The following is a 23,373-nucleotide window of genomic DNA, read 5'->3' on the forward strand; positions in this document are numbered from 1 at the left end:
GTTTCCGGAGGTGTGCGCCGACTAAATGGCTTCTAAGAATGCAACGAATTTGGACGGTGCCAATATATCAGTTTGCCTCGACATCGAAAACGCACAACTTTCGGATCGGCCAGTAGCCTCGGTCCATACTGTCAAGTGTGCTAGAGAAAAAAGGCGGCAATTCGTTTACATAATGACTTAGTCCAAACTCGCCACATGTGGTCCAGAAGCCTATGTCCCTGATAGTATATCATAGGTGCCCTGCGAAAATTAAGAAACCTGCTTTGAAAACTTTCAGTAACAGTTGAGCTAGTTGGTGCATCTGCATTAAAAAATAACCCCCAAAAACGCACACAGGAAAACTGAGAAGCAGACAGGAGATAGGCTGGTTATGGTTTGTTCCAGTGCAACCTTTGTAAACACTGTCATTCAGACACTAGCATGCTGCCCCAACCACAAAAAAGCAAGCAGCAGACTTCGCTTTCAGTCACCTTCAGTTGCAGCCAGTTCAATTAATTTAGCAAACCAGTTCAAGTGAACAGCCACACCACTTGCAGAAACTACACCTCACTGTATCTGTACAGGCACCAGACTTGCATGGCGATCTGTTCTAAATACTACCACTCACTTTCTTTTGGAGCATCCTGCAAATGCTCTGCTGAACCCAACTCTTCCTCGTTGAGGGCAAAGCAGGTAAACGAAAAGTTTCTTATAGCGAATAAACTGCCGTGTATTCATCCAACACTTGGTTTCATTATGCTACAAATGAATGATTTTTCCGTACTTACCTGAACTGTCCTTCCGAAGTCCTATGCGGACACATCACAGAACCCAGCCCCCAACTTTCTAATCCATTCTCACCAAGACACTGCAAATGTAAACGCCAATGCTAGGATGTTTATTGTCTGAAGGAAAATTTCTTCTATTAGAAGAAACAAAAGAACATAAAAACAAAACAAAGGGCTACGAAAATGCAATGAGACATGCCCGTCTGCATAAAATGAAATGCCAAATGCCCCAAATCTATGTACAACTACAGCCGGGATGTTTGTACAGGACCACCAAACGCCCAGAGCAATTGGCAGACTACATAAAAACCTAGCGAGACACAGCAGAGGAGGAAAAAATAAAAAAATAAAATAAAAAATACAGGTCGTGTAGAGCAACTTGCCATTTAAAGAATGAAAAGCAACTTCAAAGTCGAGTGAGCTAAAACCAGACAGGGAAGATGGGTGTTTTGCTGGCGTCAATAAAAACAGCGGGGTGCGCGCCACAAAGCAGCACATCAGTCTGTACACGCTGGCAACGTGGGCGTGAAGAACTTGGCTTTGCAGAGGTCGAAGCCCTCAACCAGATGGTGACCTTTGATGCGCCCTCTCTCACACACGAGTGCTGGCACTGTTCACACTCCTAACCCTCCTCGTGACCCCGTGTGGCGGCGACGCTGAATGTTAGTAGTAGCTGCCACACAGCAGGTCCGTCTGGGTGCCTGTGGTACGTAGAGGTCGCTTCCTGGCCGTCTTGTCATTTCTTGCCCGTGGCGCTAAAATGAAGACAGGTTAAAGTTAGGCGGGCGGCTGGACGTAAAGACCGGCACATACAAACAGCTATCAAGCCATGCCATATTAGGTCAGTTAAATGCGCTAGGCATTGTTCTGCATCCAGGAAATGATTAAGGACGCTTTGGTGGGCAGCTGATAGCAGTACAAAAAGGGCAGGAGGTTGTTTTGGACGCAGGGGAATAGTGTTGTTCCCTGGGAAAGTATTTATTCAGGGCCCAGATGATCAATCTCAGGAGAAGAGTACACAAGTGCTCCAGAAATTCTGTGAAACTTGCATCAAGACTTACGAAGCATGGGCCAGGCGCTGTCAAAAGAGAGAAAGTTTTCGCACTCAGAATGAGGGTTGCAACACTGAGTCACGGCAATGGTGACTCACCGGCTTGCACCGCACGGTCGACGGTTGTCGGAGAAGAGAGCTGACCGTCCACCAGGCTCCACAGGTGGGGTGGTGAAGGGCAATGGTTGGCGGGGGGTGAGGTGCTTGAACGCTTGCGGCCACTGCCGCTAGATGGCAGCACCCCTTCCTGCTGCTGTGCCAGCAGGGCCTGTTTGCGCTGCAGCACCTCCAGCATGGCTGGTGTTGGGTTGTCCAGGCCCATACTGTTGCTGTCCTCGCTGAAGCCATTCTTCTGGGAGCCTGCAGGTATTCGGCCAAAATCAATGCCCAAAGAGAACTAGAAAAAGCACTGCGCCGTGATTGGGAAGCACCACATATGCTTGCGTAATGAACGCTCTCTATTCAAGAAAAACTGACATCTGACTGAAGTAAAGATTCATTATGCAGAAATTTTTTTTTTTCGAGATTGAGAGTCGAAACAGCAGCACACAGTAAGCCGCCGGTTTTCAGCACCGTTCCTCTCAAAAAGCGAGTATGCTGTTCTTGTGTGCATTCCAGTGATTTTGTGCCAACATGGGCGGAGCATCCGATTCAATTGCAGCATGTTAAAGTGAACGAGCTGAATGCCAGGCTTGCGTAACTGGGCACTCACCAAGCCACCTCTGAAACACCTGTCAAAGGCACACACAGCATCTTGGCACTCTGCCAAGTTCCCGCAGAAAGTCAGCTTGAATTGCTCTAGTTTGTTAATAATTGTTAAAACAGGTACTTTTAACCTTGTGCCTTCTATTACCTAGCTATGTGTCTGTAATTGTGTGGTTATTTTTTCCACTGTTCCCGTAAATGATAAACAATTAATTAAACTGATCTTGGGAACTAATTGTTCGACTAGAAAACAAATTACACATTTGTACTCGGTGCAAGAAACTGTTGAAATACCTATAAAACTGGAACTTACGTTGCAGATAGCAGTCCCTATTTTTGCACCTACAGTTGAATCCCGCCACAACGAATACCGCCACAACGAAATTTCCGCAACAACGAATAATTTTTTATTCCCCGCGAGTATCCTATAAGAATTAATGGCCTAAATTTCTCTGCACAACGAACCATTTTTGCAGAGCGTTTCCGCTTCAACCAAATTTTCGCGTTCAAAATCGAAACCGAAACTAGTTTTATTGGCGAGAAGTCCAAGTCAAATCCAAAGCCACATTAAGCATGAAATCACGTGATTGCAGTTCCGCCATTTTGGCTTTGTGTCGTGGTCGCGTTGTTCACTCGCTGCCTTTCTCTTCGACAACGACGAGTTTTCATCCGCAGGACACGATGACAACGCAAGTGAAAAAACGCAAAACTCTTTCCCTTGAGCAAAAAGCTCAAATAATCGCCCAAGCAGAAAGCGGAAGGAAGAAAGCGGCAATTGCTGAAGACTTCGGAATTCCTGCAAGTTCGCTGTCAACGATTCTAGGCAATAAGGACAGCGTGAGAATGGCACTTGCTTCAGGCACATCCTCGAAGCACAAAAAGGTGACGCGGCCCCTTCATGAAGAGTTGGACAAAGCAGTGCATGCGTGGTTTGTGGAAGCACGAGCCAGCAACGTCCCCCTGTCCGGAAGCATCGTCCAGCAGAAAGCCTTGAACTATGCATGCCTACTTGGCATTGATGATTTTAAAGCCAGCATTGGCTGGCTAAACCGTTTCAAGGCCCGCCATAACATCGTTGGAAAAGTGTTGTGCGGCGAGTCAATGTCAGCAGACGTGGACGGAGCAGCTGCTTGGAAGGCGAGTAACATGGCCGGAATTTTAAGCAACTTCGCGCCTGCAGACATTTACAACGCCGACGAGACCGGGCTATTCTACGAGATGTTGCCGGCTAGGACGCTCGACTTCAAGGGGCAGCGCTGTCACGGCGGCAAACACAGCAAAAAACGCATCACAGTGCTGCTTTGCACAAACATGGATGGCTCGGACAAGCGTCCGCCGTTAGTCATAGGCAAAAGTGCCAAGCCGCGCTGTTTTAAGGGAACTCGTAGCCTACCTGTGCAGTACAAGGCGAACAACAAGTCATGGATGACCCGCGCTATTTTCACCGAGTGGATGATGGCATTCGACCGCGACATGAAGCGGCAGGGCCGTAAAGTTTGCTTGCTTTTGGACAATTGTTCAGCGCATCACTCCGACGAAGTCAAGCTCACTAACACGGAGCTGAGGTTTTTCCCTCCCAATTGCACGTCTGTCTTACAGCCTCTCGATCAGGGCGTGATTCTTAGCCTGAAGCGCGCTTACCGCGGGAGGTTAATTCAGCGGCTGCTTTTTAACACTGAAACCGGCCGAGACACGAAGGTGGACTTGTACGTGGCACTGCAGATTATGTCTGCTGCCTGGAGCACACTGGGGCGCTCAGTAATTGTGAACTGTTTCAGGCACGCCGGATTTGCCGAAGGTCGACCCGTACACTCTGCTGGCCTAACACCAGGCGTTACAGACGACGACGAAGAGGCGTCACCGGCTCCGGGGATCGCGGCCGCCTGGAAAACGCTGGGAGAAATAGGAACCATGCCGCCTAATCTTGAGCTCGACGAATACATCGGCGCTGACGCTTGTGTTGTTCTTCACGAAGATGTGAGTGATGAGCAGATCATAAAAGCTGCCCGGAATAATAAGGACTCTTCCGATGAAGAAGACGACGACGTACAGGAAGCGCCGGCTGCGGCAACCGCCGTACAGGTGATGGACGCTTTTGATGTCATCAGGAATTTCGTTGCTGTCCGAGACGACGATGTTGCAATGGGTTTGCTGACCGAGTGCGAAAATCGCGTGACGGCGTTGCTCGCCGTGAAGCGTAAGCAAACCAAGCTTACAGATTTTTGGCATTAAACGCCTTTGCTGCTCCTTGGGCAATTCTTTCTGCGTTTCACGTCAAATTTTTGCGATAACGAAGTTCCGCGAGAACGAATTTTTTTTCGTGCACCGTGAATTTCGTTATAGCGGGATTCAACTGTACTATCAAGTGCTCAGACACTCGATTTGCTGTGCTTCAGATTTGGTTGCTTAAGTTTACAATCAAACCCACTTACAACAATACCAGTTTTAACGATGTATCGGGTATAACAATGAGCAGCCGCTGCACCGTCAGGTCTCCCATGTATTAACCACTTATTACAATGGTGTCATATTATATTATTGGTAGTAATAATCAAATATTGTCAGTGAAGTTAACAAAAATGCAGAAACGCAGCGAACACAAAAGCGTGCGCATACGCGGAGACAACGCTGATGCAGCGACAATAAATATTATTAATAACAATAATAAAAAAGGGTACAGAGCACGTCAAGCTAATGCGTTGGTGTCAGGGGTGCCTGGGAAGCTTGCGTGCCGCAGTGGCGGCAAGGCGTAAGGCGCTGCTAGGCACAGCTGTTCTGTGGGAGAGTTTTGAGCGCTCCACCTCAACACCGCTCTTGGCCAGGGAACGCACGTCTTCTCTACACAGTGGAGCAGTCAATTCGGAGACAACGCTGATGCAGCGACAATAAATATTATTAATAACAATAATAAAAAAGGGTACAGAGCACGTCAAGCTAATGCGTTGGTGTCAGGGGTGCCTGGGAAGCTTGCGTGCCGCAGTGGCGGCAAGGCGTAAGGCGCTGCTAGGCACAGCTGTTCTGTGGGAGAGTTTTGAGCGCTCCACCTCAACACCGCTCTTGGCCAGGGAACGCACGTCCTCTCTACACAGTGGAGCAGTCAATTCGGAGGATGCGCCGACTGTGGTGCGCTCCACTATCCTCCCCTATTTGCTTTGTCCGTGCGGCCGCTTCGCGGCTCAACGTTTTGTGGCAGGCAGGCAGCAGCGTTCATGCATGTGTCTTTCTAGCATGGCTCTCCTTGTGTGCCATCACCATTGCCACAATCTTGCTGGCCCTAGATTTTCCGTGAACATCAATGGAGGATCCTCCTTCAGGAAGCGTGACACAACCAGTGCAGAAGAGGAAGCGAACGCAAATACTGCCAGAAGTTAAGCACAACATTGTATGTGAGCACACGGACGACATAAAAACTAGGTGTGCAAGTACGGCCTGACGCAACCGGCAGTATCGACAATCATCCGTAACAAGCTCAATATTGAGAATGCAAGTGCTGCCAGTGCTGCCTATGTAATGGACGACGGCTGGAAGAGGGTTCGACATGGGGCCTACAAAGACGTAGAAAAGGCACTCCACCAGTGGTTCCTGAACACCCGTGCTGTGAACTTGCTGATTAGTGGCCAAATTTTAGCGCAGAAGGCGAAGCACTTTGCATATCTCTTGTGTCACACCAATTTTCAGCCTGGTGGTGGTGGTTGAATTCAACGTCTACAAGGCAGTCATAGGCGAGGTAGGATCACTCAATGTCGTCACTAGGCAGAAGTGGCTTGAGGCAACACTGCCCTGCATCCCTGAAGCATACGTCGACCAGAACCTGAGCAATGGAGACGAGACTGCTCTGTTTTTCCAGATGCTACTGTCAAAGGCAATCCCTGTAAGGGTGGCAAGCAATGCAAACTGCGCGCCCATTTTTTTGTGTGCCAACATGGACGGCAGTGACAAGTGCCCTGCCTTCGTAATAGGGAAATTCAAAAATCCTCGCTGTTTTCGAAGTGTTGCGAGGATCCTGGTTCGCTACCGTCATAACGGGAAACCATGGATGACGTGCTAACTTTTCCGTGAGTGGCTGATCGAGTGTGATCAGCGGATGCAGCCTGAAGACATTAAGGGGGCATTGGTGCTCGACAATTGCAGTGCGCACCAAACAGCTCAGAAGCTCTCGCATGTAGAGGTTTTCTTCCTCCCACCTAACACCACTGCAGGCTTGCAGCCTATGGATGCAGGCGTGATTGCTTGCTTCAAGGCACTGTATTGACAATGTGTTTTGGGCAGGCTCACACAGAACCTCGACATTTCTGTACGAGAACGCCGACCGGCGCCAGACTTGAAGATTTCGCTGCTGTTGGCAGTGCAGTTCACGTTTGGAGCATGGACAGAAGTAAGCTCCTCCACCATCATAAACTGCTTCAGGAAGGCGGGCTTCGCTGGGGGTGCCGGCGACACGGAAGGTCGCGAAGCTCCTGCCAACACAGCGATGACCTAACTTCGGTCCACAGTGAGCGGTAGTGATGACGACGCATCAAGACTTGAGAAATTTTTATATGCCAACGATAGTCACCACAGATGAAGAGCTGACAGACGAGGCCATCGTTGCAGCAGTCCCTGGCGTGGAGGACGGTGACAGTAGCAATGACGATAAACCGGAACCTGTGCAGGTTGCGTCTCACCAGGAGGCTTTGAGAATGATACAAGTCGTAGGTGCCAACAGCACAAGGCAGCAGAAACACCATGTCTTAAGGGGAGATGCGGGTCGAAAAACGCGGGTTTTTTCGAAAATGACTGATTTTTTGTTTTTACTTGTTTTGTCAAGTTTAGTATCTCTACTTTCATGAAAATAAAAATCAAAGCTGAGTTTAAACAGGAAATGGGCTGAAATTACGTCTAAAGAGCACACGGTGGCGGTTAAATGACCGAAAGTATGCTATCTTCGAGCGTCCCGCGGTCGGCATAGCGCAGTTGATCGCCGTTGCGGATCACGTGAGGAGATCAGCCAAGCCGCATTCTCCCAATCACCACAGTTGCCCGGCGTCTAAAACGCAAGCAATAATAAAAAAAAAGCATGCCTACGTCGCGTTTTTCGAGCGCTGCGACTGGTTTTTAAATCACGTGGTACGAATCGAGCCTCGCCATTGGCCGCCGCGCGCGCGCATGTGGCGAAGCCCACTTGCTGGCTCCATGCTACGTCGAGGTGCGTTTCCGAGTGACGATCGTTCGGCAACTTTATCTTCGTCATGGATGAGGCACAATTGAACCAGCGCAGTCACCGAGGAGTGAAATACCGTTCTGTTCACAAATATAGAGGACGTTGGCGAAAATCGAGAGAGAAGGCTCGTCCAGTGACAACTCGACCTGTGGCAGTTAGGCCTAGTGGAACCGACGCCGATCCCTCCAGCGTTTCAGATGCCTCCGAGGAATTTGAAGCGGCGTTAGATTGTGTGAGTGCCTCGGAAAAAAAGATTGGGCATTTCTAAGGTGAGGAAATAACCTGCGATGAGGCGTCATCTGTAGTTACTGACTTGGCAGCGGTGAACATTCTTGTGGGCGGTGCGATTTGCCCAAGCCAGCGTTCCGGACTTCCAGTATTCGGGAACCGGCTACAAAGCGCAGACTCGCTTCGTTTCTTGAACTACTCTGTGAGAACTCTGCCTGCCCGCAATGTGTGCTTTCCACGACATACTGATTGCGGCGAGTTATGGCGTGCAGGGATGCGAGCAAGGATGCGAGCAGAGATTGACAGCGGGAGCTCGGATTAAAGCTTCGCCGTCAACGTCAAAGCTGCTGTGGCGGCCTGTTTTATAGGAATTGGATATGAGCAGCTAGTGCGATTTTCCTTAATTATTGGACTCCACAAGCCAATGCATCATAGCTTGGCACATCCAGAGAAATAACACTGCAGAAACAAATGTCCTTGAAGCTGACTGTGGAAGCGAACACAAATCGCCGCACACTGAAGAAAAAAAAGCGCATGTCGAAGTCCACTCGCAAGGGTCATGAGAGAGCGACATATGCTGCAGGAAGTTTCTAGTGCCAGTGGCTGCTTTATGGACAATTTTGTTCTTTTGTTCCAAAGTTTGATTGGAATTGAAGCCCTCTTTTTTAAATAAACATGCAATTTTAACTTCAAATGCATTTTTCTCAAAATGCAATTTTGGGCAATTTTCAGCGTTTGCCCTTCATGTTTTTGGTACTTCTGATGCTCATATCTGAATGAAATTTTGCACACATTTTCTCTGAGGTGTGAGGAGGGCCGTTATCTCTTTCACGAATAAATACTGATCAAATATTTACAAAAAAAAAATAATTACCACATGGTGGTGTCTTGACAATGTAGACTTGCCAGGTTCAAATTTTTCACGTCATTAGCATACTTTATATGTACTTTATTATTAGTTTTTGGCACTCTACAGTTTATATGGATCAAGATGAGCCATCAACGATGTGTGTTTATGGAAGTTTAGTATGACAAAGAAGGGGGCTAAAGAGTGTATATTTTACACACTGTCACTGAACAGAGCAAAAACTATGCAACTTACAATAAAACTAACTGCAGATTTGAAATCAGCATAAAAAAGTGAATTATTAACCAGAGTTTCATAGCTCTAAGTCAAATATTAAAGAAAAAGTGTCTTCGAGTAGCATCTCCCCTTAACGGTAGGCGGAGGTCACTGGCTCGATAGCAATGGAGGTATTTTCAGATTCCTTCCTGCGTAGCAACAGGATCCACAAGGCTCCAAGAGCAAAAAGTAGAACGGGAGCAGCATTTTCCCCCAACCATGAATAACACAAAGCTGTTTCACATTGCATGACAAGATCGGCCAACCAAGAGCGAAATTCGGAAAAACGAGGTGGAGGGGGCACGAACTGGCAACCACCCACCTTTAGAGCTTGTCCTGCCCGAGAGAGCTGACGCAGCTCTCTTCTTCCCGGCCCTCGGTTCTGGTTCTGATGTGACGAAACCGTCAACAAGCCTAGAGGGAGACTTTTCAGCAGGTGACCGGCGGTTGTTCCTCCGCGCTGCAGTGCCAGCTCGGTTGCGAGCAGCCCTGCCCATTGGCTTCTCTTCCATGTTGCTGTTCTCCTCCCCACTCTCTTCCATGCTGTCCTCCGCAAGAACGATCTCCTGGAGCACGGGTTTCTTCTGCAAACATAAGAGCAACGAAAGTCATGAGAACCATCGAAACGCCACCTTACGCAACTGACTTTGCATTCTAATGCTAAATTTTCAGCCTACGACACAAACCACACCTCGAGTCTATGAGTTTGGTATAAATCTGTTAATACAGATTTACACCAATCTTTCAGAGCTTTGATTCAAAAGCTACAAACATTTTTCTTCTAGAGTAAATAGTTTTTGATGAAACGCCTGCAAACTGCATGTATGAAGGGCCCAAATGGCCAAAAGTGAGCTATACATGCCTTTGCCGAGAACGAGTTGCTTCGCTGGGCTCTCGGAGGCGTGAACAGTAGCCTGCCGTCGGGCTTGAAGCCTGCCTCCTGGATGCCTTTCTCCAGGATTCTCTTTAGCCGCTTGTAGTCTGGAGTGTCCTCAAATTTCATAGAAGCCACATACTGCAGGAACTCGGTAATACCACCTACAGGCCACGGAACGAAAAAATAAATAAATAAATAAAAAAAAAAAATCTACGTAATAGAAGGAACAATATCCTCTAAGAATGGTGCAAAAAGTTGTGAACATGTGTGGGATTACTTTTAGTTAAAAACGGCTGAATAAGGAGCCTGGTGATCACTCACTTGGCACGTCTCCATGTGGGAAGCACTTGGCCATAAGGAGTGGGATATTGCTCATAAACCTGCAAAAAAAAAAAGGACAGCATATGAAGGCAGCATGAAAGAATCTGCTGTGAATGGGCACTTGGTTCAGATATGCAAGGAACTACGGCAAAGATCAAATCAGAAGGGATGGCTCTAGAATAATGCCATGATATGTAGAGTAAGGTAGGTTCTTCCTTTCCTGTTTCCCAGTGAATTCTCCCAATCCTGGATAGCGGTAGAACATGGCGTCACATTGTCGGTGCATACGACCCATGAAGAAATAGTAGATATCGGGCAATAAGTCCAAGCGTGCAAACAAAAGGAAGCTCTCGTCCACTTACCCAGACTTTTGTTGGCTGACGTATTCAGGGTCCTTGAGGTTGTCCTCCCACGGCAGGCGACAGCAGAGCCACTGGAGGAGGTTGTAGCCCAAGATCTCCATGTCCCCTCTCCGGGAGTGTGCTGCAGTTGGCAGAGAGAGTCACCACCGCAGCAGGTCAGGCAGGTGGCACGCCAAATGCTACAGCCCGTACGTCACCTTGGCCTGTCTGTTAAACAGCAACTAGCGATTTTACCCTATTGCAAAGTGCAGTGAGTTTCTAAAAGTACCGTGAACAGCAGTGGACTGTTCCAATCGCCTTGAGAAATTACAGCGTACGAATAAAATATCCCTGGATTCATTTTCATGGCAGACAACTGCGCTTGTTTGATTACAGGATGGAACCAGCTGCTTTACACACATGCACAAATAGATGAAGATATGCAGTAATTCGAGGTAAAGTTGTGCCAACGGTACCAAACTGCGAATGGCATTGAAAGGTTAGTCGGTGAAGTTTAATATAACCCTTTGCGCATGCAGTGCTGTCACCGCTAACTTCCATTTACTGGTCCACTGGCTCAGAGCCGCAGGCCACTCACCCCCAATGTGGGCGTCCCGGCTGGTGAACTCAATGGTGCCGTCATGTGCCTTCCGGAGGTCCTCTTTGTATTCCTTGTGTTTACCATTCTGGGTGTACCGACAGGCCAGTCCGAAGTCAACCAAGAACACCTAGCGGAGAAAGAGCAGGCGACCAGGGAGACATTCAGGCTATGCCAAAACTGCGTACACGTACAAAAATAACACAGAGCAAGGGGCAAATGCAAACTCCTTTTTGATGGCTCCACCTCACTAGGTTTGCTCCAAGAGCATGCAATCAGCTAGGTTAAATTGTCACAAAACCAGATTTTAGGAACGCTTGACAGACTTCTTAAGCTGCGTAAACACTGGAAGCTCCGCCAGATGTCACTCAAGAACTTAATGCCGCCTTTCTTTGTCACATACGAAGCAGTGCGCAGTGAGCAATACCAACTCGTTTGACAATTAAGTCCAGCCCACCTTGTTCTCATTACCCTTGCCATAGCCCAGAAGCAGATTGGACGCCTTCACATCAGCATGGATGTAGTCGTGGCTGTGGACGTACTCCAGGACATCAATCTGTTGAGGAAGAAAGAAGCAAAAGGAGACTATATAAAAACCAGGCGTCGGACAACTTTCACAAGAACAGCACCCAGTGAATTGAATCACAGAATGAGTCATTATCTAGGGACTTCATTCAATGTTTTTTTTTCAAGGGATCTAGTCTGCATAGCCACTCAACTGCTTCGACTTGGCCGAGGCCCCAAACTAGATTCCCCATGGGGAAGAACGCACTCACCACACGCATGCCTAAGCTGAAGGCGGTCTTGAGCGGAAGTGTTTTGCCCTGCCGGTCCAGGATCTTTTGCAGGTCCTCACCAAACCGGTCCATGACCATGAACCTGTACTTGACCCCGTTGTGCTCGTGGGAGCCAGACCCCCGGAAGCAGGGCATGCCCAGGTAGTCCATCTTTCGTTGCTTGACCCACCTCTCGACTGCAAGCAGAGGAGGGTAAGGCAAGCTTAGACATGAGAGCCACAAGGAAAAGTACCTTCTAAATCAGAAAGAAAGCCCTGCCACTGCCACATAGGAATCGTGCAACTACGAAAGCCAAAATTCTCGCAGCTAACTCACAACGGTCAACAACACCGAGCTGAGCAAGTCAATCTCACCCAAGATCATGCCTTTACATAAACAGCCAGGTGCCTGTGTTGGCGCCAATTCTTCTAAATGCACTTACAAGCTTTGTCCCCTTGACCTTAGACACGTTAGAGTACTGCTGCACCATCTACAAACGTTTCTGCCACAACCTCGGCTTGAAAGCTTCCCATGAGAGAGTTGGGGCTGCACAGCCTATAGCTATCAAAAAAGTACATGAGGGGAGCTTTCGACTTTTATTCAAATAGGCACGCATTCATCCGGGTAAACCCCCGCTGCTAATCCAACCGATTTCCAGTAATTTGTGCCATGCAGCAGTATATGCATAAGTATAAGTATAAGAACGCACTCACCACACGCATGCTCAAGTCTGCCTGTATCAAGTTTGCCCGCTTTTTAAAAAAATGTAATAGAAAAGGGGCAAGGACACTCACTCTGTTCTGCCCTTCCTACACGGAGGTAGAAGTTGATTTCAGTGAAGAGCGGACCATTGCTGTGAGGTTCCTTGAGACAAGAGAAAGACGCACACATGTTGACTTCAAGCAACAGACAAGGCGAGATTAAAAACTAGTGTGCACAGTAAATGGCTGGCCCACTTACAATTTTGATGACGTATGCTGCACTGGCGTCCACAGGCTTGGAGACTTTGTCGGATGCTGAGGGCAGAGAGCAGATTACAGCAGATTAGACTAGCACTAACAGTCGTGAAGGTCTCCATGCTAAGAGAGAGTTTTCAACCTGTACCTGAATCATCACTCGAAGGAAGGAAGAGCAATAAATAAATAAACAAATAAGTAAATGGAGTTGTGCACACTGGCAAACGCACCATGCGCAGAGCATGGATGCTGGCAACAACCGAGGTGGTTGAAGCCGGGCACTTGGAAAACGCCACAGAAAGAGACAAGCACACAAGGTGAGAACTGAGGCTTCTTTTTATTCAAACTTTGTATGGCATATAAGGAGTACACGGACGCTGGCTTTCAAAACACATGACACAAGACAATGCTATTCTCACAGTCGAAGCAACAAAGTGTCATTTCAGTCAACCGTTTCATACACAGCACCCTAAACGACCCCCATTTTACCACTCTGCAAACCCTTTTAAACAAATGGTGCAAAAGTTCAACGAGGCCAAATGCATGATGCTGTGTCAGTTACAAACTTTGCCGGCATGGTTTCTACTTGCATGACATGTACGCATGGCTTTAGCTTTGCATTTATGGAAAATGAGTGTCAGTTCTCGGGTAATGAGCATATGTGACAAAACATTTTACAAAGAGGAAGGATCTAGAGGAGGAGATGGTACTGAACAAGTGCAAAATGCCCACTTACGCCCTTAGAACATGTGCAGTCTTCAAACAATGTGTTCAAGAGATTCAAATGAGAGAGAGAGAGAGAGAGAGAGAGAGAGAGAGAAAAAAAAAAAAAAAAAAAAAAAAAAAAAGCCACAGCCAGACAGCTAGCTGGCCAAGTTCACTTCCAAAGCAATTTGGGCCTTAATAATTTGGTTTAAACCAAACACAATGCTGAAGCTCTATTTTGTGCTGAACAACAATGTGCACAGTTTACATACAGGCAATTACGTAGAAAGCATGTGTCATAAAGACAAAAATCTGGCAATGACACTCAGTGCCCTAGAGTTAACAGGTCCCGAAAAATACTTTCCGGACAGTCGGATATATCACGCATGGAAAAGAAGCTACTTTTCCAACGGCCCGAGGCAAGGAACTGCCCCACGGGAAAAGGAATGTCAAGGCACAAAGAAAACTTGCGCACAGATGACTGAGTTCTCGGAGGAGGGGGAGAGCTGCTGATAACTGGATCAGATCCAGTCCTCCAAGCAGCAGGTGTGCTCCGAGACAGGTCCGTCGCAAGTGCCAGTGGGACCAGAGACAGCAGAAGCCCGGCGGCAGGACGCATGCAGGAGAAAACCTTGTCTTGCCAGCCCACACCCTCCCCCTGGCCGCAGCCTCCACAGGCCTCCTACCAGCAGCTCAAGGATTTCTTCAGCCACATTTACAAGAGCTAAAAGTGACAAGCAAATAATAGGAAGGGACGTGTGTATGTGTTACTGGTGCATTAGTTTCCTAATCCACAACACGGCAGGCTTGCAAGGCTCCCGCACCAGTGCTCGTACATACTCACCCAAACAAGGTTCGGGCCACCGAAGGTGAAGCCGCCTCAGACCTGCCCCGGGCGGCATCATGCTACTCACCGAATTTGCACAACCGTTTCACCAAGGAGATCACACGCACGAGTATGATGCAGTTTGTCCTCAACTCCCAAGGAAACGGGACGGCTAGACAACGCTCACCATCACAGCATCATACGAGCCTTCACTACAATAGGGCTACACAGACGTCTTCTTTAACTACAGTTGCCAAAACCATACACAGCACACAACACACATACATAAAATAGTTGGCCAATGAGAAAGACGTGCGCTCACCTAGGTAGATCTCCCCAAATCCACCCAGGCCGACTGCTTTTCCCAGCCGCCACTGTTTTCTGGAGAGGTCCGTAAGAACCTCGCCGTCGGGGAGGGGATCCGGTAGCCGGTGTCCATTGGCAGCTACCCGCGGTGGCTTTTTGGCAGCTGCACAGACAAGCAGCGGGAGGCCGTAAAATTAGTATTATAACGAAAACCTTGAGTCCCTTCCACCAAAGCTACGAAGTAATGATGGGCACAAGATTGTCTTGGCAAGTGTTTGATGGCAAACGACCAAACTCCAATAAAAAACTTGCTTCCCCAGTTCTACAACATCAGTTCTATCTAGGGGCTAAGTGGTGATGCCCTGGTGGCTACATTCTCGTTAACCGTTAACACTTTAGCTGTGTGATTTGGTGAAGGTCTGCTAAAGTAGTCGTGAGCAAAAGCGGTATACAACACTTAGCCGATGGCGGCGCTCGGGAAAACGGCGTTATACCGCCGTCTATCAATAGCTACCTGGGATCAGTGCAATCATGACGATACGTCATTTTATAGACATGCGTCATTATCGTTGTCCCTTGGCTGTCGCTAGATTTCGTTTATATGCAGTTTTACCGAGCTCTACCACCGGCTAAGTGTTGTATACTACTTTTGCTCACGACTGTACATACAGCCGATAGCTGGCATGCACTGGCTGCAGCTGTGCGGCAGTCTCTACTAGCATGCTTTCCTCGCGTGGTTCGTTCTGATTGCCGCTGGGAATGCGTAATTATGGGAGATTCGGCCAACTGTCGCCGCACGCAACCGCAGCAAGAAACTAAGTTATAAATGAACACCACTTCGAGTAGACAGGGGCACTTCTTGATCAAGCCGTGGTCGAGAAACAGGCCAAATGGCATCGTGGATCGAATCGTCAGTGGCAACAGCATTTCTGTGAAATCGGAGAGTCAGAATTGGGAAGTCTTCGCACGTGCGGTGCAGCGACCGAGTTATGTTGGCAGGATGCCTAGCCAGGCTGTGAGCTTGCATTATATCATCCAGAAGCAAGCATAGATTGTTGTTAGTGTACAATGCGGCAGGGCGGCCTCACCAGCGTGGACAAGACATTCTGAGGAAACAAAGCGCAGGCCCCAAGGACTCACTCCAGGGTCCAAAACTGGACAAGGTCACATATCATTTCATACAACTTTGAGGCAAGTTTAATTGATGGCACTCCTGCGCTTACACTGGATGGACCTTGTCCAAAACATCACGTAGGGCTGGGAATCAAGGGTTCGACGTCATCCAGAGTAATGCAAAAGCACTGCAGACCCACCATAGCCATATCTGGTCGCGTCCTCTAATTCCCCTTCAGTGTGCCTAAACCACATGCGGCATTCCGGGCTCAAGGAAGGACTGTAGCCACTTGCTGCTGTCTGAGCTTTCATTACGAAAAGAGAGAAACCCAATCTACGAACGACGCTCGTCGCTTTTCACTCTAAGTGGCGTTGGTTTACGAAGTGTTTTCACAGAGCTATCAAATGCGACAACTACAGGCCCCATTTCTGATCATAACCCTCATCAAACCTTGTGTTTGGCGCATGATAGCCAGTGTTGCTTATGCGCCATAAAACCACATATAACTAACCATTTCCGATGCACACGGATTCCAAGTGACAACATGAATGTGGCAGGCAAGACACCATAACACAACGGAAGCACACTTTTGACGCAGGGCCGCCAGGAGTACGTCTACAATGTGCACCACAAGCATGGCGGCCGGCGGCACTGCACTGCAGTGGCATGGTCGGGCGCCATGCATACCACCTATATTGTCCCGTTCTTGTATGCATTGTGAAGTGGCCTATGGTCCAAAAGTGTTGAAAAACAAATAAAACGAAATAAACTACCGCCAAGCATGCATCAAAAGTTCTCTGTGCATCCCAGGTGAGCCTAAATACCAATGCCCCCAAGCTATGACACACAGGTGTATGGGACCCAAATCGAACGAACAGAAGCTCATTGAGTATATTACCAAGACTGCAGTAACAGGTCACAACGCACCAAAATGTGAAAACAAGAGTGAACGAATGAGAGCAGAAATGTGCTTCTCTGGCAAGAGTGTTGCCCCATTCCTCGACCACTTGCCTTTCTTCTTGGGGGGCTCCGCTGTGGTGGGAGATACTCTCTTGGGCATTGCAGGCTTACTTCAGGGCTCAGGAACTGTCACGATGGTTTAGCGCGAAGCATCCAAGGATCAGCCAATTACGTTTTGCACAGCCTGGCGGAAAGCGCACCTGCACGAAATGTCACAGATATCTGGTTCTGAGCAGTCTCGTGCGAGGGCAGCAAGAAGGAAAAAAAAAAAAAAAGAAAAAGTCCAGTAATTAGCCAATGGATGCCAGAAGCTCACAAGACATTTTTCTTAAAAGGGTTAACCTGTTAACTTTTTTCTAAATTCTTTCAGTTTTTTTTTTCCCGTCAAAATTATTATGATTGTTAGTTTTTTATATTCACAATTCTAATATAATTCTTTACAATCTCGCTTTGCGACAAGCTTGTGCTTGTATTTGAGTTTGTGGACACCACACCTTAGCCGATCTCCCATGGTGAATATGTGCCATTTTTCAAGAGGCCAACAACAAAAACAGAAGAATGGTCGGTCACCCGAAGCTAATGCTTTCACTGTACATTCGGTTCAGCAGCGTTGAACGCTTATCATTTTTTAAAGACTAGATAGCATGAAGTACAATAACAGTACTGATGAAGCTTAATCAGGAAACACACTGCTCTTCTGAACTACTTAAGACCATGGCTTAACAAACGAGAGTCAGAAGATCCTTTGCTGCAACCGTCTGACAAACAACCTTCACGCACAGTGTAGCCAGCTCGGAACTAACGTACCCTCAAAGCCTCTTGCGATTGGCTAGTCTCGCTCCCGGCTTCGGAGTGATGAGTGAAATTTTCTGTGAACTAATCCGGAATCTCAGCGGCAGTGGTTTGGCGGCCCTCAACTCATTTTGCAGCTGCGAATGTTTAAAGCCACAAAAAAACAAAGTGATGCCAATTACATGCTGATGTCCCCACCCCTCTCTACTCTGCCTGTCATCTTCAAGATGGCCGTGCATCAGGATTGAAACCACCTCACTGCTTGTTGCTTTCAGTTAACAGTTTATGTGGTAAGAGTGGTTTGGCGCTCTTGACACAAAAAATTCTGCGTTGCCGATGACGAGACACAAACAAGCTTACAAAGAAATAAACTACTGAATCCGGTTTCTGCACAGGACACCAAACCAAACCTCTAGCCAGGAGAAAAATATCGAGAACACTGCAGGCAACCTTCAATTTTCTGAGAGATTCCTATTTTAGAAAACATGGCAGATGCATTAACACTTTTAGTTTTGCAAAATAAAAATTTGGAGGACGCTTAAGCTTCGCCTTCAAGAGTGGAACGCGATAGTGTTATTGCACCTCGTCGAGAAAACTTATTAAACGCAAGGGTATTGGGGCATCCTTGCACCGGTACCCGCGCGGCTTGAAGGGGAGAAGCGGGTGAGCGAAGATAGTGATCTAAAGAAAGGAAAGACGCTTGATTCTACAACCCGTGAGGGTGCACGGCGAAACGTCAGGGGCGAGTGGCGCGCCACGTGTCGGGGCAGCACCGCACATTGCGAGGAGGGGCTCTTCTGTGTTTGCCGCAAGATGACTCTGCATGTGCGCAGAGCGCAGAAGAAATGTAGCGGAAACGTACTTCGCTACTCGTGTAACTGCGACTTCTGTAAGTAACATGCTCATAATTACCGATATACACCGCAGTATAACGTTCTACGGCACGTTTCTAAGGCAACACCGCATTCACTAGAAGCGCTTTTGTACCGCTTTCAAGCATCGAATTCGTGGCTGAGTGGTAGCGTCTCCATCTCACACTCCGGAGACCCTGGTTCGATTCCCACCCAGCCCATCTTGGAAGTTGCTTTTTATTTATGAAGTGCATGCCGGGATTTATCGCTCACGGCCAACGCCGCCGACACCGGCTTTTCTCGGACACGAGCTCTTTAACGCTACCGCGTTAAAAGCAGGAGGACGCTTAGGCTTCGCCTTAACAATAGACACGATAGCGCCTAACCGCCTAACAAGATTCTCGGTGAACATCTCTCTAAAACTAATGGCATACATTAGAAGTTATCGATTGGTCACATTAAATTGGTTTGAATCCCCATCGTAAACCAGCCTGCAGATTGAAAACCTGATTAAATCTAAGTGTTGGTCAAATATTGGACAAACATTGGTCAAATGTTGGACCAGGACGAGTTTTTCTTTATGAAGTTTTCCTTTATAGCCGTATGGCTACGCTTGGGTGGATGTCAATGAGTAACTACTCCCTTATTATAAATGCAAAGTGGGAAGCAAAATGATATGACACGTAACATAGAAGCAGGAACATGGTGCACACCTGTCAACGACCTTCTTGCTAGAATGAGCTGCCCACTGGTGTACTGGAACGTAGGCCTCAGGCTATTATCTAGAAGCACACAGACTGCATCATTAGGCTAAGAAAGCACACTGAAACTGCACTGAACGGTGCTTTAGAACAAGCCATTGCCTATCATAGCAGATCTAATCCCGTTACCCCCATTATAAACACAACACCCCGATAAAATTAAGGCACAGTTTATATCCAGAACACTGAGCAGTGAAGGAGGCCTCAGAAACAGGAGCTGGATACTTCTGTACGAAATTTTCAGAGGAGAGGGGGGGGGGGGGGGGGGTTATATTGTTTTATATATCCGGGATCGTTTTTAACAATTAATACAGTCAAGCCCACTCATGACAATATTGAAGTGCCACGAAAATATCATTGCTATAACTGATAATTGTCATAAGAAGGCTAAGCAAAAAAAGAAAAAAGCAAAACACAACATACATGAGAAATTTTCCTCGAAGGGGAAGTAGTTTAAATTTTCATTTATCTGCAGGTAGAAAGTGGTAATCAGAAAGTTTTGACTGCTTCACAGCAATCTTTATGACTTCATTGTTGTATGTAGCCGAGAGAAAGGTTTTTGGCATACACAAAGACCTGCATAGACTTGGTCATATTTAAGACTTGATGATTTGGTTTGGCTCGCACGGTCTCATCATTGGAGAGTCTTTTCTCCTTCTACGGTTGGCGCTCATTGAAAAAATGTACCGGTAATCTACTATTGCAACATTATTTTACCATATAAATTATGGTAAAGCTGACGATGCCATAGCTGTCCACTGTTATCTTTGAAATATTGTTCGAAGTGGTATTACTATAAGCAGGTGTGGCGGTACTACCATACAAGCAGTCTACTTGTTAGCCACAAACCAAACCAATATTGCACCCGTATTTACTAAAAAAATGTACTTCCAGTAAATACAGTAATTAAGTGCAAAACAGTTGCAGTGTACATGATACCAAGAAAAAATAGAAAATGAGTTTGCCAAAGTGTTGCCATGCAGTTGGATCAACTTTATTATGAAATTGTTACGTTCATGCCAGGCTGAAAACATTCCAGGAGACAGTTAAAGCAAACACAAGCCCTCACCAGATTTTTTTTTTTCTGCAATTAACAATGGGACAGCATTGTTATGACAAAGCGTGCCCCAGTAACTGAACGAATATGAAATGAAATGCATTCAAAATAGAAATTCTTTGCCATATTGCTCGTTACACATCTCATCTACAACTGTCTGGACCAGCTTTGGGAACCTAGTGTGCTATAACCACATTAAGTCAAACCAAAGCTTCAAAACTCAGGAATCAAGCCGGTATTCAAAAGACTATATATAGATACCTAATTTAGCAGCATCGTTTCTGTTTCCAAATGATGCAACAGACATCACAAAACACAGACCACAGCGCGACATTTGCCCATGACTGCTAAATAATTTCTAACTCGGTGCTGTTTCAATTTCAGCGCCTGAATGATAGCTGCGAGATGGAGTTGAGTCCAGGTCATGCAAGGCATGAAAAAAAGCTGTATTATAGTTGCTTATTTCCTATAACACATAAGCCAGCCGGCTTCATGAGCTGGAATAACCACAAATGACATAGCAGCGATATTGGAGCCTTTTCATGACTCGTGTGACCTAAACACCAAGCACATGTCGCAGCCATCGCTGAGTTGAAACAGAATGAACATCCAGACAAAATTTAATTACAAATTACTCAGTTGTTAAAAGCGAATACCGTGGGGTGATCCACGGATGCATCATTTTAAAGAAAGCACACAAAGCAAACATTTAGTGCCTACTTTTAAATTAAGCTCCTTCAATACGTTCCACTGTGCAGTTTGAATATTGCACAAATCAGTTCTAGATAGGAATGCATCCTTGAAACTGCATAGGTTCGGTAAGCAATGAATGAATGCCCTCTGACGAGCATTATCTTCAGCTACTCACAAAACCACAAAGCAATTTAAAAGCGCTGCCAAGCTCTTGGCTATCCACTTGGCTAAGTACCTGCAGGTCTTGCAAAGACTTAACAGTCACTTCCACACCGTTCAAGACAGCTTTCACGGATGCACCCAGATGTACATTACACTGGTGATACAAAGCAGTTACCATGGTAAGATCACATTGGTAACCTGTTTGGCGCGCCTATACGCAGAACGCTTAGTCAGTGCCGTTTTTGACAAGTTCATTTTTTTATGTCATGTGGAACAGCCCATTCTATGTTTAAGTAAGGATACATGCACACTACCTATTGTATAGCTTGTGTTTGGTGTGCATGAACCGCACAGGGCTCAGGGTGCTATGTATGCACAATTTAATGTGTGCTAACCTGGGGTACTCCAAACATAACTCCAGTGTTACATATTTGCACTTCAATACTGTTATTCACCCCTCAACACATACACACACATCAGAGCAGCCAAAGACACTAGCAAAGAAAAGCAATGAACACAAGTGCCCTTTAAATAGCATTCCGCCATCCCAAACTGATTCCTGCCTCACATCTTGTGCACCCACGCTTGCACACGTTCACAGCCTAGTAGTGTGACACCTAACCAAACAACCAGAAAAACCATATAAGCACACCTTTAAGTTGTCAGACCAAAGCGACGGTAGAAAGCACCGGCGTCTTATTGAACGTAGCGGGCACAGGCCTTTCGTCTGCATGCCACACGAACGGCAGCATGGTACAGGTTCCAGAATAACAGTTTTTGCAATATCCTGGAGCCCAATCCCCGAACAGCTCAAGTTCCTGCCCCCTATCCTCGACTTGCGGATGCGGATTAAGCGCCCAATGATGAAAACAGGGCAATATGGTCTTGCGGTCCTGTTAACGGAACGTTCCTTTGTGACAAATGCTAGATCCATGTTGCCTAGTGCTCGGAAGCGTTCGGCGCACTCAAACGCTTCGCCAACCGACCGCTAGTTCTTGGTCAAGATTCGTTACGGTTACATACCTATGTAGAGACCTCGTGACCACCGGCACATAGGCAGCAAGCGTCACGAAGAGCAAGGCGACGCGATCATTTATTACGTGATGTGCGACGCACCGATATCGCGTCTTGAGAATGTCCTCCAAGCAAATAAATCATGAAAACAAGGCCGCGCTACTACGGAGGGCAGTGACCGGCACACTCACACGACAGCTAAGGAGGTCGCGGCACTATTTTGCTACCGTGAACGACACGCCGGTCGTCCTTTTTCGCAGTGCAGCGGCGTCGTCCCAACGGACACTGCTGCTGGTCATGCGCTCGCAGAGAACCCAGCACCGTGCGTTAGACGCAAAAACAAAAACCGTCATGTCACACTCATTCGCAAAAGTGCCACACGAGGAAGAGTTCAAATCAAGGCAGCAAAACGCATAGACAGAAGCTAACATGCATAAGGCTACGCCGAAACAAAAACCAGCCGAACCCGTCGCCGACAACTTTTCAAAATTCGAACAACAAAGAACGACACCGCCTGAAACCTTCCAACAGGTGAACAGTGCCAAACAGGGTACAAACCGATGCAACGTAAGAAACAAAAACGCCGCTCGCGGCGGAGAGAAGCGTCAAAACTTGAAAGAAAGGCGCAAAAAGCTCAATTTTTACACAAGGCGGTTAAGCCTACCGTCAAGCTTAGGCCTAACTTATGACGTTACTCCAGAAAACAAACGACGGACACAGTGCAATCGCGATGTCAGCCACGGATGCTGCGTCCGCGGAATAGCCCGTTATTTCATAAGCACTCAGCAATGCATTTTTCGCCGCCCAGAAGGAGCTAAACGGCTTTTAAAAAATCAACACATACCTGTTAAGTCCGGCCTACCGCCATTGATTCAAATAGCACCCGAAGTCTCGGACCCAATCGCGTAACGGCAAGAAACTCGCGCTGCTCAGGCGACCAGAAGCGTTCAAAACCCGGAAAGTTGCGGCAGGTGCTCGGAATCTCGAAACTACGGCGAAGTAGCGAAAGTGGCGAAAGCAGCTAAAGTGTTGTAAATTTTTTTTAGAATAAATTCCGCGTAACTACAAAGAAGGAACGGGTGGACGAGAATGCGACTGCGCTTGCAATGGGATTTTTAAAATAAGCTGTGGGAGGAAGTTATCGAGATTGAACCATTGAACTTGTTTAGTCCGAGGTGGAGGTGTCGTA

At 47.2% G+C, this 23,373-nt stretch overlaps 1 protein-coding gene across 4 annotated transcripts; it reads right to left on the minus strand.

Annotated features, from left to right (window-relative positions):
• Positions 1–856: 856 nt before the first annotated feature.
• On the minus strand, positions 857–23,170 carry LOC146176443 (serine/threonine-protein kinase VRK1-like). Of its 4 annotated transcripts, XM_084582785.1 has the most exons (15): positions 23,029–23,160; positions 19,211–19,279; positions 16,906–17,054; positions 14,797–14,943; positions 12,948–13,003; positions 12,782–12,851; positions 11,988–12,184; positions 11,669–11,767; positions 11,212–11,341; positions 10,635–10,755; positions 10,273–10,331; positions 9,937–10,112; positions 9,397–9,658; positions 1,918–2,178; positions 857–1,522 (listed from the first exon to the last, which is right to left on the minus strand). In XM_084582785.1, the coding sequence occupies exons 3-15, from the start codon at positions 16,952–16,954 to the stop codon at positions 1,431–1,433; spliced, it is 1,719 nt and encodes a 572-aa protein (XP_084438911.1). In that variant the 5' UTR covers positions 16,955–17,054; positions 19,211–19,279; positions 23,029–23,160; the 3' UTR covers positions 857–1,430. The 4 variants fall into 4 exon arrangements, with proteins under 4 accessions (XP_084438911.1, XP_084438910.1, XP_084438913.1 ...); XM_084582784.1 differs by lacking the exon at positions 19,211–19,279 and having other exon boundaries at positions 23,029–23,170; XM_084582787.1 differs by lacking the exons at positions 19,211–19,279; positions 23,029–23,160 and adding an exon at positions 22,743–22,763.
• Positions 23,171–23,373: the final 203 nt, after the last annotated feature.

The sequence above is a fragment of the Amblyomma maculatum genome, chromosome 10, assembly GCF_055883805.1.
Source record: "Amblyomma maculatum isolate TAMU_Amacu chromosome 10, ASM5588380v1, whole genome shotgun sequence".
Classification (NCBI taxonomy): domain Eukaryota; kingdom Metazoa; phylum Arthropoda; class Arachnida; order Ixodida; family Ixodidae; genus Amblyomma; species Amblyomma maculatum.

What these genes read in the sequence shown, in the direction of transcription:
- LOC146176443 (XM_084582784.1), bottom strand. Translation starts at nt 16,954, where the DNA reads ATGCCCAAGAGAGTATCTCCCACCACAGCGGAGCCCCCCAAGAAGAAA. An exon ending in ATTTGGGGAGATCTACCTAG is followed by an intron (nt 13,004 to 14,796) that starts GTGAGCGCACGT and finishes CTCTGCCCTCAG; the next exon opens with CATCCGACAAAGTCTCCAAG. An exon ending in TCAGCTTAGGCATGCGTGTG is followed by an intron (nt 11,768 to 11,987) that starts GTGAGTGCGTTC and finishes CTTCCTCAACAG; the next exon opens with ATTGATGTCCTGGAGTACGT.